This window comes from Neophocaena asiaeorientalis, unplaced genomic scaffold, assembly GCF_003031525.2.
Source record: "Neophocaena asiaeorientalis asiaeorientalis breed wild unplaced genomic scaffold, Neophocaena_asiaeorientalis_V1.1 scaffold204, whole genome shotgun sequence".
NCBI classification, from domain to species: domain Eukaryota; kingdom Metazoa; phylum Chordata; class Mammalia; order Artiodactyla; family Phocoenidae; genus Neophocaena; species Neophocaena asiaeorientalis.
In genome coordinates, this window is record NW_020173922.1 from 205,486 (window position 1) to 219,172 (window position 13,687).

General features: G+C 51.7%; 1 protein-coding gene across 8 annotated transcripts in view; it reads left to right on the forward strand.

Moving 5' to 3' along the window:
* JADE2 (jade family PHD finger 2) overlaps positions 1–13,687 on the forward strand; it is a 51,671-nt gene that overhangs the window by 13,815 nt on the left and 24,169 nt on the right. For all 8 annotated transcript variants that reach the window (XM_024752388.1, XM_024752387.1, XM_024752386.1 and 5 more), the window contains one exon: positions 9,762–9,919. In XM_024752388.1, coding sequence (XP_024608156.1) covers positions 9,762–9,919 — 158 coding nt within the window. The remainder of the gene's footprint in view (positions 1–9,761; positions 9,920–13,687) is intronic.

Genomic DNA, 13,687 nt, shown 5'->3' on the forward strand with positions numbered 1-13,687 from the left:
TATCCTCCCTTGGCCCTATAGGGGAGCGGTGGAGATGGAAGGAAATATCTCCAGGAATGCAGTCAGGACTGGAATGAGAGCAGGGGGTGAGGTGAGCATGGGAGGATGCTGTTCTTGAGGCTCTTGGCACCTCCTGGTCTGGCCCTGCTCAGTGGGTGGAAGGCATGTGCTCATGTGCACTGGGAAGTAGGATACAGAGTGTGCTAGGGCCCTGGGAGTCCCGGGGACCACCCCTCCACCCGTCTGCCCCCACCCGCATCTTGAGAGCTGCAGGGGCTCCCAATTACTACTAGGGTTGGATTAGTAAAACAATAGCCATCTTTTGTGCCTTCCTGGTCCTGGAAGGCAGGAATTGTTCTGCCTGTTTGGGAGCTGAGGAACCTGCCTCTCAGAATCCCACCTGCCCCCTGCTTTCAGGGGCTATTCAGATTGGAGAAAAGAGGGGAAGTTCTGGGGAGGCCCTGGGGCTGCCTTAATCCCTTCCCCTGACTCCCCGCTTCAAGCCCCAGTGGGAGGCAGGGCCTCCTCTCAGGGCGGAGATCCCTGGGGCAGTGCTGCCATCTACACCGGGGATAGGCAGGCAGGCTGGGGGGAAACAGGTGTCAGGCAAAGGCTGAGGGGAAAGGGTGATTTGCATGGGGCTGAAAATTCCCCTGCCTCTTGGGTTTTCCAGCGCAGGGCCTTTGAACCTTTCCCCACCTAAAAATAGAGTCAAACCATTGCAAGGGTGTTGATCCCCAGCCCTGCTGGGGACTGGCCTTGCACGGCCCTGGGTTCAAACCCAGGAGCCTCTGCAGGGGGCTCTGAGGCCTGACTGGAGACACCCGCCCTCAAGTCTTAGGCTCCAGAAGAGCTGAGGAAGTCTTCCCCGCCTTGAACTGTCGCCAAGGACAGGCTTTTCCTCCCACAGCAGGCTGGAGAGCAGCCTGCGAGGTTTCCCTCGTCCCCTAAGTGAGGAGGCTGAGCCATAGCCGGCATAAATTCCAAGTTATCGTGGGGCAGAGAGGAAACCATCAATGAAAGCTTCCAAATTATTTGGCTCATGAGAAGGCGGAGATGAAAGCGAGGATTTGGCGGCAGATAACGTTTGCAGTAAATCTCTTCACAGGGCTGTCCCTTCTCTTTCTGTGCATGGGCTGGAGAGAAAGGCCTTTATAATCTGCTGGAGCTGGGGGCCGAGGGCTATGGACACCTGGTGAAAGGGCATCTGGAGTCCCTTCCTTCTGCTCAGTCCCCAGAGTAAGAAGCCGGTGGGGTCGTTTTCAGGCTGCTCACACGGTCTGCTCCCAGTCTGGCCCAAGTTCCCAGCCTCAATGCTTGCAAGTTGATGTGTGTGGTGCAGGAGTCCCTTCCTGGTGGCCGCAGAGCCACGGGACCCATGGCTTACTTCGTCTCCTCATCTGTGAAGGTGGACATTGATGGGTGGCGATTTGAGGATTAGGAGTATCTGGCTTCTGCTCAGTCCCCAGAGTAAGAAGCCGGTGGGGTCGTTTTCAGGCTGCTCACACGGTCTGCTCCCAGTCTGGCCCAAGTTCCCAGCCTCAATGCTTGCAAGTTGATGTGTGTGGTGCAGGAGTCCCTTCCTGGTGGCCGCAGAGCCACGGGACCCATGGCTTACTTCGTCTCCTCATCTGTGAAGGTGGACATTGATGGGTGGCGATTTGAGGATTAGGAGTATCTGGCATAGCAGCAGCACTGGCACGTAGAGAAGCCACCAGCTATGGAAAGAGCTTTAGGCCTAAAGGTGGCTTTAGGCGACTCTGGCAGGGCTGCCCCTGGAATGACCTGTGCACTCTGAGGGTGCAGATCAAGGAGCGCGCTATACACCAGAGGGAGGTGCCCCGGGCTGGAACAAAGTGATCTGACCAGGAGTCAGGACCCTGGACAGGGCCGAAGCCTTGAGGCCCAGCTTCCCTTCTGGCCCTTAACCAGTGGGTGGCCTCCCTCATCCTGAGTGAAAGGGGACTGCAGGCCTCAGTACCGGGGGGCTGAGAGAACAGGCCCTGGGATTCCTGGGAGGCTGGGTTAGGATTTTTGGTGGGAGTACACTAAGTCTGAAGTTGGCCCCAGGATCCCGTTTGGCAGTGGAGGGGAAAGGTGGGGCTGACCCCAAGCACACAGGCTGCTGCCTTCCTCTGCTCTGCCTGCCAGCGGGATCCCAACAAAGCTGAGATCTGTCCCTTGGGGCTTAAGTCGGCCAGGCTAGTCCTGAAGGAGAGGAAGGGATTAGCCTGGTTGGGGAGGTGATATTAGTACATAAACCACGCTGAGGCCTTGGCTTTCTGGCCTGGCCTGTCTCACCAAATAGCATGAACGTAACTTAGTGGGTCATATCTGTGAGAGCCTTATAGAGATCACAGACCAGAGATTATTTTTTTAAATACCAATATCAAACCCCCAACCCTTATCATTCCCAAGAATTCTGACTTAAATGTTCTGGAGTAGGGCCCCAGGTACCTGTACTTTTTAAAAGCCCTCCTGCTGGAAGCCAGGCTTAAGAACTACTGCCATAGGGTAGGAATAAAGACGCAGACGTAGAGAACGGACTTGACACAGTGGGGGAAGGGGAAGCTGGGACGAAGTGAGAGAGAAGCAGTGACATATATACACTACCAAATGTAAAACGGATGGCTAGTGGGAAGCAGCCGCATAGCACAGGGAGATCAGCTCGGTGCTTTGTGACCACCTAAAGGAGTGGGATAGGGAGGGTGGGAGGGAGGCTCAAGAGGGAGAGGATATGGGGGTATATGTATACATATAGCTGATTCACTTTGTTATACAGCAGAAACTAATGCAACATTGTAAAACAATTATACTCCAGTAAAGATATTAAAAAAAAAAAAAAAAGAAGAACTACTGCCATAGACCTTTTCCCCTGATCTGCTAAGACAGGAGTTTCTGGCTTGGTCCTCCCTGGGAGTTGAGGGAGGAAGGGAAGGCCTTCCAGCCTGGGTCCGTGACCTAAACAAAGGCTGGGAGTGTGGGTGGGAGCATCCCACAGCTCACCCCTTCTCCCAAAGCAGCCAGGGGACTGAAGGTTTCTGCCAAGCCCTCTGCCTGGCATAGGTGGGAAGGGCAGTTTGAGAAGAGACTCGGAGGCCATCCTGTGGTTTGGAGGCTGCTGTTTGAAGCTGTATCTTCCTCAGGCCTGGGGCAGAGAGGCAGATGGAGGGGCAATCCGAGAAGCGAGGGTTTCCCCTAGGCAGGCTGTCTTGAGGTAGAAAGCTGAAAGCTGTGTTTTCAGGAAGTCAGAGTCCCCAGAAGTCAGCCAGTGGGCGGGGACATAGGTCCTTAGGACCCTAGGACTAGTGATAGTGATTAAACTCAGCAGACACTTGAGAGCACCTACTAGGCCCAGCCTAGTGCTAGGGGGCACAGAAAATGCAGGCCCTATCCCTGGGGAGCTTGTCCTCTGACTGTTAGCAGGATGCAGGTGCTATACAGGAAAGTGACCGTTACGAGAGGTGCGGCAGCTTTGCCATTAAGGAGCTCTGTGACCTTGGGCAAGTAATAGTTTCTCTCTGAGCCTCAGGGTCATCATCTATAGAGCTCTGCCCTGCAGTTACTGTTCTGTAGATGTGACTGTCCTGCCCTGAGGCCTGTGGAGCCTGAGGGTGGGGGAGATCCCAGACATGAGTGGAAGTGAAGCTGGCCTCCCTGGGATGGAAGCCTGGATGGTCCCAGAGCAGGGTGGGCAGGAGCTGGCCTCCTTTTTAGGCCCTGGTGACAAACTGTATATACCCCTAGATGAGAGAATGGGGCTTCTCTGCAGGTCCACAGGGGCCCTTCACCAGTGCTCAGCCTTTCACCCCTGGGACAGGGCCCAGGAGAAGGAGGTGACCCTGTGAACAGCCTCTGCCACCAGTGGAGTGTCTTCCTGACCCAGGGTCTGTGAAAGTTCCTCTATAAGGATGGCCTTCCCTAGGAAAGGCAGCGAGTGGAGAGTGAGAATGCAGTATATCTGCTTGACCCATTGCTTTTGAAAATGGACCTCTTCCTCCCTGGGTGAAGGCAAGGGTGACCAGATTGTGCTGGGGTGCAAAGCCACAGGATAAATAAAGGTGCATTCTTGGAGGAGCCAGAGGTATTACCCAAATGTTTGAAATAACGTATTTTATATTAAAACAATGATGGCGTATGTTGTAGCAAAATGCTCCCAAACTTGAGAAGTAAAACAGGAGGCTCCAAAAAAGAAAAGTTTTTTGCTTACCCCTGTGGTTTTGAGCAGTGTTTCTAGCCAGCAGTTCCTCTGCTACCCTGGGAAGCAGGCAGGCAGTGAGGGGAGCCCTTCCTCTGGGCTAAGCGCCTGCTCTCTGAGCCTCCCACTGCCTTCCTCTGGGGTGGGGGGCAGAATCCACTTCTCGTATAGTTAGGAACATTGCTGCTCCCGCCAACTGGAAAGGCCTCCTGGCCTCTGGGACTTGTCTTGCAAAAGAAATGTGTGTAATAAATTCTCTTTAAGAGCAGGAAGTGCTGTTATCCTTGTGAAAGAGAAAGATGTTGAGAGTGTGTGTGTGTGTGTGTGTGTGTGTGTGTGTGTGTGTGTGTGTGTGTGTGTAAATGTCTGACCAAATTAGCCTAGTGGTAGCTTGAATGGGACTGGGAGGCTATTTCCAGAGCCCTTCTCTGGAATGTAGGCCTAATTTTAAGTATCTAAGTATGCTCTTGGCTGAGATACTCTTTATCAGTTTCCAGCCCAAGAAAGAGATCTTTTTTAAAAGAAGAAATAGCTGACTGGTTTGCAGGCAGCCTTACGTTGGTTAAAGGACAGTGCAGACCTTAGGCAAGTGGTTTAACCTCTCTGAGTCTTGGTCTCCACATCTGTAAAGTGGGAGTAATATGAATTGGGTGAGATTGTATATATATAGCATTTAGCACAGCACCTGGCATACTAGAACAGGGCAATCACTTTTCACTATTAGCTGTTCTTTCTAATGAGATGAGGTGCTCAGAAAAAAAACTGTGATTTCAAATGAGGTACCGGTAGTAATTTTACTTGGCTCTTTCAGGACAGACTGTGAAACATCCTTTGGGAGATTAGAGAGAGGGGGCACTCCTAGCTTTGCATTGGGACTTTTGATGTGGACAGAGTCAAGGAGAGGCAGTCCAGGCCAAAGCTATTTTCATTGGCTTTGGGACAGTGACCAAGACCAGTTCCTGAGTTCCACCTGGAAGAATCCTTTGGGCCAGACCTCTGTCTGCACTCTCCCTGCTAGGAGGACAGGACAGGAAGTTTCAGAGTTTAGTCATACTTCAGACCAATCCTGGGGTTCATTCACTTACTCACTCACTTGTTTCACAAGCATTTCTTGAGTACCTGCTATGTGCCAGGCGCTGTGCCACAAACAGGCACAATGATAAGCACGACACATGCAGTCTCTGCCTCTCTCAGCTTGATTATTAGAGGAGATGGACATTAAGCAAATAATTACACAAATAATCATATTCTGTAATTATGATAGATGTTGGAGCTTTTCCTTAAGTGACTGAACTTCCCCTCATGCCTCTTGGTCTGAAATACACTATGATGTAATACTTCACCCTTGAGAAAAGGAAGCAGAAACTAAGGTCCCAGGATGAAATGTTCAAATAACATTCATAAATCTTGCGATCATGTACAGAAACTCTTAGCATAGCAGAGTGAAAGTTGCCTGTTGTCATTGTCTTTATTTGCTTTTGGACATGATGTCAGACTCCAGATATGACATGCTTTCTGGCATAGCCCGTTTTTGGTTCTTCTGGGGAAGTAGGTACAGAAAGCTCCATAGACTTTTCAATGCTTGTGGTCTTCAGTCTTGGGAAAAGGAACTAGAGGGCAAGCCACGTGCAGTTTCCCTGCATCTGGGCAGAGCAGGGTCTTCAGCTCCCTTCAGAGCTGCGTTGGCACCTCTGGCACTCACATTGGTTACTAGATTAGAGTTTTAGACCTTTAAACATTCTTCATACTGTTTGAAGAAGCTACAATTAACATCTCCCAAGCAGCTCAGCCGAACTTGGTTGCTAGGCAGCAGACCTCTAAAGACAATTTGTCAATTTCTGCCAAAAGGGAAAAATAGTAAACATTCACATTCTTAGAAAATTGCTTGTTTTCCAGCTTCCAACTTCCTTGCCATGGCAAGGCCTCCAGTTCATCAGTGTCCATTTTATTCCTTATTTAGTTTTCATAAATAATTCAGAGGCATTTTAGGAGAATAATCGAGCCTTTTTTTAAGCCTAACCTTTGGCAGTTCAAAACAGAAAGATGTTTGGGTTGCTGTATTTGTGGACAGGTTTTGTATGAATGTACAGGGGTTCCTTTGGAAGGTACAGAGTACCGAGCTGTAGCTTTGGGCAGCTACCCAGAAAGGTGGTAGCAGATCCATGGGAGGCTCTTGAGTAGTTCAGCCTTAGTTAGCACCTAGCATGTGTCAGGCCCTGCGTGCACTGCTGCAGCAAGAGACGAGGAGATTCCAGTACAGGGGCTGTGGAAGTTCAGAGGAGCCCAGAACTCAGCCTGGCATCGGGGAAGGCTTCCCAGAGCAGATGTGGGCTGGACTAATACCCTAAGCGTGAAACAGGCTGCCCCCACTTTGGCAGGGAGAAGACTGTCCCAGCAGGGTCCTCTCATGTGCCAAGGGTGAAAAGTACTTGGGAGGGAGACTACCCGTGCATCCTTGTGGCCATGGGGCCTGGTAGACTGCAGCTCAGCCTGAGGGCAGTGGGAAGACAGTAGAAAGCCACTGGAGAACTTGGAACTTGCGAAGGTCACTGTCTGATTTGCATATTCCAGCCCTTGGGGAAACCACTTGATTTGGCTTGGGGTTAACTCAAGGGCATTGGCCATGAGCAGGTGGCCAAGAGGGGCTGGGGTTGTGCAGGGGTGCTGAATGGCTCCGGTGTTGTCTATCTGGGTTCCTTTGCCACTTCCAACATGAAGGACCTTGTGTAGGTTATTAAACTAACCTGAGTCCCGGGTTTCTCAACTGTAAAATAGGGATAATGGTAGCACCCACCTCACAGAGTTGGTATAGGGACTAATAATTCAAGAACAGCCGTTAGACTGGCACTGGGCACACAGTGCTCTTTAAGTGTTGACTGGTACCATTAAGATGGTGCTGCCCTTCCTGTGCTTCCATCAGTCCTCTGCCCAAAAGGGCCACAGGTAACCAGTCTGCCCCCTGCTGCCTGAATGACCGCAGATGAAACTTGCAACTCTCTTGGGACTGAACTCTTTCTCTCTCTCTCTCTCTCTCTCTCTCTCTCTCTCTCTCTCTCTCTCTCTCTCTCTCTCCTGAATCTCCCTGGCTGAATTGAGCACGGGATCCCTTCCAGCTCTTGAGTTCTCAATGCCAAGCCTGTTCCTAGGTCAGGGCCACCTCTCCCCCCGCTGGTGCGGCTTGGCAGTCTGTCTTTGCCTTACAGACTAGGGCTGCCTCTTGCTCCATTCAGTCCACGTGCTTGGGTTATTTCAGCTCTGGATATATGCATGGTGTGTATCACCTGTTCATGGGGGTTCAAAAAGCATTGCCAAGGAGCCAGCTGGGGGCCCAGAAGGGCCCTTTTATTCATGCATTCATTTGATCATCCACTCAGTCACTATTTATTGAGCACCTACTATGTGCCAGTCACCCTGCCAGGCATTGAGAATGTTGCAGAGAATAGGACAGGTGTGGCAGGAGAGATGACAAGAAGCAAGCAACATGCATACACCAGTTAATTTTCAGGAGTATAAATACTGAGACATGAGGCAGAATGATGGGCTGGAAAGTAGCTCTGTTGGGTGGTTGGCGGCCCTGAGTCAGGGTGATCAGGGTGATCCCTCAGGGGTGACATTTAAACTACAGCCCAGGATCAGGGAACAGCAAGAGGTTTCAGACTCACCTGTGCCTTTTTGGAGGGGCACACAGTGACACTTGGCTCTTGAACGGTTGATTTCCGGTGCAGGATGACAGGCTTTCACTGTCGGGCGGTTCCTTTTGGCATCAGAGCAACAGGGCATTAGATGTCGAACCACGTGGCTTGCCAGGCTTGGGAGAACTTTGAGACAGTCACCAGTCCACTGTGGGTTCAGTTTACCCCCACCAGGTCGTATACTGGGTCCCAGAGGGAAATAACCCAGCCCCAGCCAGCAAAGGGAGGTGCCGAAGGATACCACAGAAGCACCCAGTACCTGAGTTTGTGTTTTTCTATCAGCCGTCTTGCTACTTGCTAATAAGATATGCAAATTATCAGGGCTGTGAAATCTTTGCACATTTCATCTTCTGTTTAATTAGCATTTAATCGTAATCTCATTTTAATTTTTTCACACTGGCACCCTAATTAAATGTTAGGGTGTTAGCCTTAACAATTAAGTTATATTGGCAAATAGAGTCTTCAAGAAACTTGACCTTTTGCAAGCCAGGGCCCTCTCTAGCTAGATGCAGACATTAATTAGTTTTCTGCAAGATGCTGCCTTGAGCCCCCTTGGTGTGCCCATTTCAGTTGTTTCCTTGTGGTTACAGCCCTAGATTCAAGTGAGACACACAGCCAGCGGGTGGGGCCTCCTGCAGGCAGAGATTACCACTGAATGGCTTGTCACGAGCCTCTGGAAGGCCAGTGGATGCTGATTCTTCCTCAGAGCTGGGTCTGAGGCCTGGAGGACTCCTTGAAGTGGTTTCTCTTCTCTCCACACTGTGAACTCTCCTTTAACTTGTGATTCTCATGTGATGATCACTGGGAAAGTTGGTACCAAAGCAAGTCACACAGTGTCCAGTGCTGCCACCAGGTCCTACAGCAGCCTTTTGTGGAGGACCCAGTGAGGCCGAGCAGCCAGGGCAGGTGAGGCACTGCCAGTGCCACTGAGGCTTGCCTTGGAGGTTGCTTTGGGGTGGGGGCAACAGACAGAATGTGGGAAGAGCTGTTTCCCCACAAGTGAGCAGGTGCTCAAAAGAAAACCAAAGCATGAGGGTGCGTCCAGTCACAGCCTGGCCCTGAGGGAATTTGGATGGGCTTGATTTGAGAAGGAATTCAACACACTCCTCCTACCCCATCACAAACAGAATGGTACTTCAGAGCTCCCACCGAGCAGGGCTCATGGTATCCTTGTTCTTTTTTTTTTTTTTTTTTTTAATTTTTACTGGAGTAGAGCCGATTTACAATGTTATGTCAGTTTCAGGTGTACAGCAAAGTGAATCAGTTATACATATACATATATCCACTCTTCTTTAGGTTTTTTTTCCCATAGAGGCCATCACGATATCCTTGTTCTTGAAAGACCGTGGAGACCCTGACCCATGAGAGGCTATTCTCTGGGCTGCCCCAAACCCTGGGCTCTCCCTCAGCTATCTGCACGAGGCCCTGGCACGTAGTTGCCTGGACTCTTTGACGCTAGTGACTGTGGTAGCAACAGCAAACATAACTTTGGATCTTCAGCAGAAATTTCTGAACCGTTACTTCACGGCAGTATTGCATTCACAGAAGCCTTTCTGCCATCTGATGTTTCCTCACTGTTTTTGCTTTTCTCGGCAAGTCTTTCCTCTTCTCTCTGAGGTCCACTACCATCCATCACTCACATTCTGTCCTTGAGCAGGTCAGAGCACATAAATTCAGTCCAACACATTTATTGAAGATCTTCTGTGTGCTGGGTTCAGAGAAGATGCATTCTTGTACTTAGTACTTTTGTGCCATCTTCTTATTTTTGAGTGAGTGGGCTTTCTGCATTTGCCTTTTCCTGCCCTGGCCTGTGAAGCAGATCACACTGAGGCAATCTGAAGCCATTCTCTCTCCACCTTTGCTCCCCACAGGTTTTCCGGACAGACTTGATCACAGCCATGAAGATTCCAGACTCATACCAGCTCAGCCCAGATGACTACTATATCCTGGCAGACCCATGGCGACAGGAATGGGAGAAAGGTGTGCAGGTGCCTGCGGGGGCAGAGGCCATTCCAGAGCCCGTGGTGAGGTGAGCCGGGAAGCCCAGGCCAGGGGGGCCGTAGGCAGGGGATGAAGGGGAGGCTAGGACCAGTCAAGGGATTCCTTTCTAGTGTGTCTCTATTCTTAGATTCTTTTGCCCTAAAAAACACTGCAGTGTTCCAGAAATACTGCAGGCCAAGGGTTTGAGCTTGGGCTCAGCTCTGGAGCCAGACAGCCTGGGTTCAAATTGCCAGTCATATTCAGTGCGACCTTGGGCCAGAAATGTAATCTCCCTGGGTGTCAGTTTCCTTGTGCGTAAAATGGGAGTGATAACAATAGCACCTGCCCCATGCAGTGGTCGAGATGATGTAGAGAAACGATGCATGGCAGGTCCTGGACACAGGACCTGGCACACATGAGCACTCGGTGAAAACTGGCCATGGATTAGCTTGACGTCGATCCAGACTGGGTCCCACCTGAGGATCTTCTCAGGGAAATCTCCAGGTTTTCAACTAGTCCTTAAGATAGGGATAAGCCACGCTCTTGACTTCTTCAGCCTTTTTAAGGAGTTCTTAGCAGGAGGGAATCCAGTGCCTGGCACACACATCAGATGTTCACGAAGCAGTTGCTACGACCAGGCTCTGAGGAGGCCCTCCTGCCAGGGCTGGGCCAGGGTTGGCTCAGGGATGAGTCCTCATTGGGCTGTGGTGCCTTCTGCTCTTGTAGGTCAGAGAGACGCCTGGTGCTCTTGTCAGGAGGTGGCCTTGTGGCCATAAGCCTTGCATCCAGTGACAGAGTTCAGCCAAGTGCTTCTTGCTGCACCCCGGGAAGCCCTCCAAGTCATGTCTTGGGACACAGGGGCCTACTGTCCTGGCCTTCTCTGCCCACCAGCTTGCCTGGGCTGGGCAGCTTGTGTTATTGGCAGTTCATTCCCGGCCTTGGCAGCCCTGTGGCTCTCACTTAGGCTCATTTTGACCAGGCCTGGGGCAAAGATCTCAGCTGTCACCTCCCTTGACATTGGCACTGTTGCTTCCTGGCAGCCACACCTATGACTGGCTCACAGACACCCAGTGCCTGCCTGATGCCAGGCCTGTGCTGGGCATGGGATTACAGAGGCGAAGCGGACTCTAAGCCTCACTCGGTGGTCAGTGAGGATTGGGTGTTGGGCAGTGCTCAGCCTCCTGGGCTCCCAAGGGCTGAATGCCTACCAGCTCTTGTCTTCAGCTCTCTGAGAATCAGGGAAGCTCCAGGCCTCTCTGGACGGGAGTGTATGTGGGATTTAGAGAAAGAATTTATTCTACACATCCTCTGCCCAGGGCCGAAAACGTGGGTCGGCCTCCTAGCCAGTTTCGCACCCTCAGCTCTGCAGACTGAAGAACTGTTACTGACCTCTTTGAACCTGTTTCCTTCTCTGTAAAATGGGTCTAAAAACAGTACATGCCTGATACTGTGGTGGTGAGGATTAAATGAGAATTCGCATGCCAGGGGCCCAGGATAATGAGGCAGAGGGGTGGGCCACCAGCTGGGCAGAGAGGAGTGAGTCCTGCTTAGGCTCAGCCCAGCAGTCTGTCCTCTGTCCTTGATGTCAGTGTCAGGTGGTTCCAGAAACATCCGCCGGCCTGGGTGATTACTTGCAGATGCCTCCACACCAGCAGCTTGGCTTCAGTTGGTGTTGTACCTGTTGACATCAAGACGAGAGCATGTGTTCAGACAGCTTTGGCTTTACTAGGTACATTCCCCACATACACATGGCTGCTCTAGGCTGACAGGAGCCAGGCACTCCTGGACCATCCATTGCTCTTTGAAGAGGATAGACTGGAGGGGGGGGATGCTCTCGTGGAGATATCTCTGTGCCCCATCTTTCCCTGTCTCCCTCCAGCCTGGTCCCTACATCTTCTGGGGTGCCTTCCACTGCACAGCCCTCATCTGGAAGCTAGCACGGCAGCCACCATGCTCAGAATTGTTATAGGAACTCTGTTCCTGAGAACTTGCTATGCTGAACCTGGTAACACTCATCTTCTCATTTAATTATCATATTGGCCCTCTAAAGGGCATATTGCTGTCCCCATTCTATAGATGAGGAAGTCAGGAAATTCTGGGGAATTCCCTGCCTGACCACCACCAGGACCTTGTGGGCTGGGCCGGGAAAACACAGGCCACGGGAACAAGCCCTGGGTTGCCCCTGTGTGTCCCAAAGAGAGTCTTACGCCCTGATCACCCTGGCTCGCCGACTCTGCCCTCCCCTGCTGCTACCCTGGCTCCCTCCATCCCTCTCTCCTTGCCCAGTCCTCCCTGGCCCTTGAGCAGGTCTGCCCACCTCACGGTCTGAAACTTCCCTGGATAATGAGAACCTCTCACTCTCAGATCATGAATTGAGGGAGGGCCTACACTGCTCCCTCAGTGTGGCCAAAAGACTCAGCTCAGGGAAAAACCAACCTCTGGTGTCTGTCTGGTCTCCTGGAGTAGAGAGCCCTCCCCTTCTCCAGATCCCAGCCCAGCCATCCACCTCCTCCCAGATGACCTCAGTCTTACTGGCTGCTGCTGAGACTGAGGCCTTGGCCTAGGGTAAGGTCTGTCCACCCTTGATAGGAGTGTTTCCTCCATAGTCAGAGCCAGAAGAGGCCAAACAGATGAAGATGAGAGCCCCAGGAAGTACAGGAAATGCCTTTTTTGTTGTGAGCCCTCTAACCTCAGCTTCCCAGAGAAAGGAATGTGATCTTGGCCCCAAGAGGTCTGGCCAGGTGGCAGCTGACTGAGCACACAAGTGTGGGTAGTTAGGCCAGTAGGTGGTGGGCATTTGGGCAAGAGTTATCCAAAACCCTAGCTAAGCGTATGCTGGGGGCACAAACAAAGCAGGGTCATGGCAAAATTACGGTGTTTTTCAAGGACTATGTTAATTTAAATAAGAGCCCCATGAGGAAAGGCAGAATTTTGTAGGACCAAGAGTACTAATATTCCTTCTATTTGGAGTGATCTGGGGGCCGGGGAGCATCACGTCATTATCTTTGCCTGAGACCTTCCTTAATCTGGGCATCTTGTGTGGGAAAAGGTGGTGCCAGGCCCTTTCCCTTTCTCCTCGTCTCCCTCAGTCTCCTCTGGGCCTCCCTCTTGCCTGGAGGCCATTCTGCCTCCCTGTCTCCTTCATCCTTCCTGCCCCCCTTGCTGACACCGGGGCATTTCCTGGCGCCCAGGAGCCCTCCCCACAGCTGAGCCACGTCTGTGCATCCAAAGCCCTGCCTTCTCCTCCCCAGTCGGCGCTGAGTCACAGCCCCTGGCAGCCCTGCCTTCGACCCCAGGAGGCCTCTCGGGCAAGTAAGGGGCCTCTCAGCCCTGGCAGGGCTGGCCAGATGGAGGCCAGGCTCCGCAGCAATAACCATGGCAACTGGTAGGGGGTGGGAAGAGCTGGCATTCTGAACTGGCATCAGGAACTGAGGGGCAGCACACAGCTGATCGAAGAGAGGAAGCTGTGCTCTCCCAAGGCAAAACACCCTCATTCCTATTCAGAAGAAGCAAAGTGTATATCTTAAAATACATACTCACACACATATAGTGCTTACTACATGCCAGGCACAGTTCTAAGAGCTCTACATGTATTTATCCATTTAATCCTCATGCCAACTGTAGAAGGTAGGTGCTGTTATCATTAGCCCATTTTCTGGGGCACAGAGAAGTTAAGTGGCTTACCCAGAGTCACACATTAAGTGGTGGAGCTGGACTTGGAGACCTCACCCTGCAGTCAGGGCACTTCCAAGCTGCCTCAGAGGCAGAGCCATGGCCCGAGGGTGGGCTGACCTGGAGTGTGACCCTGAGACTGGAG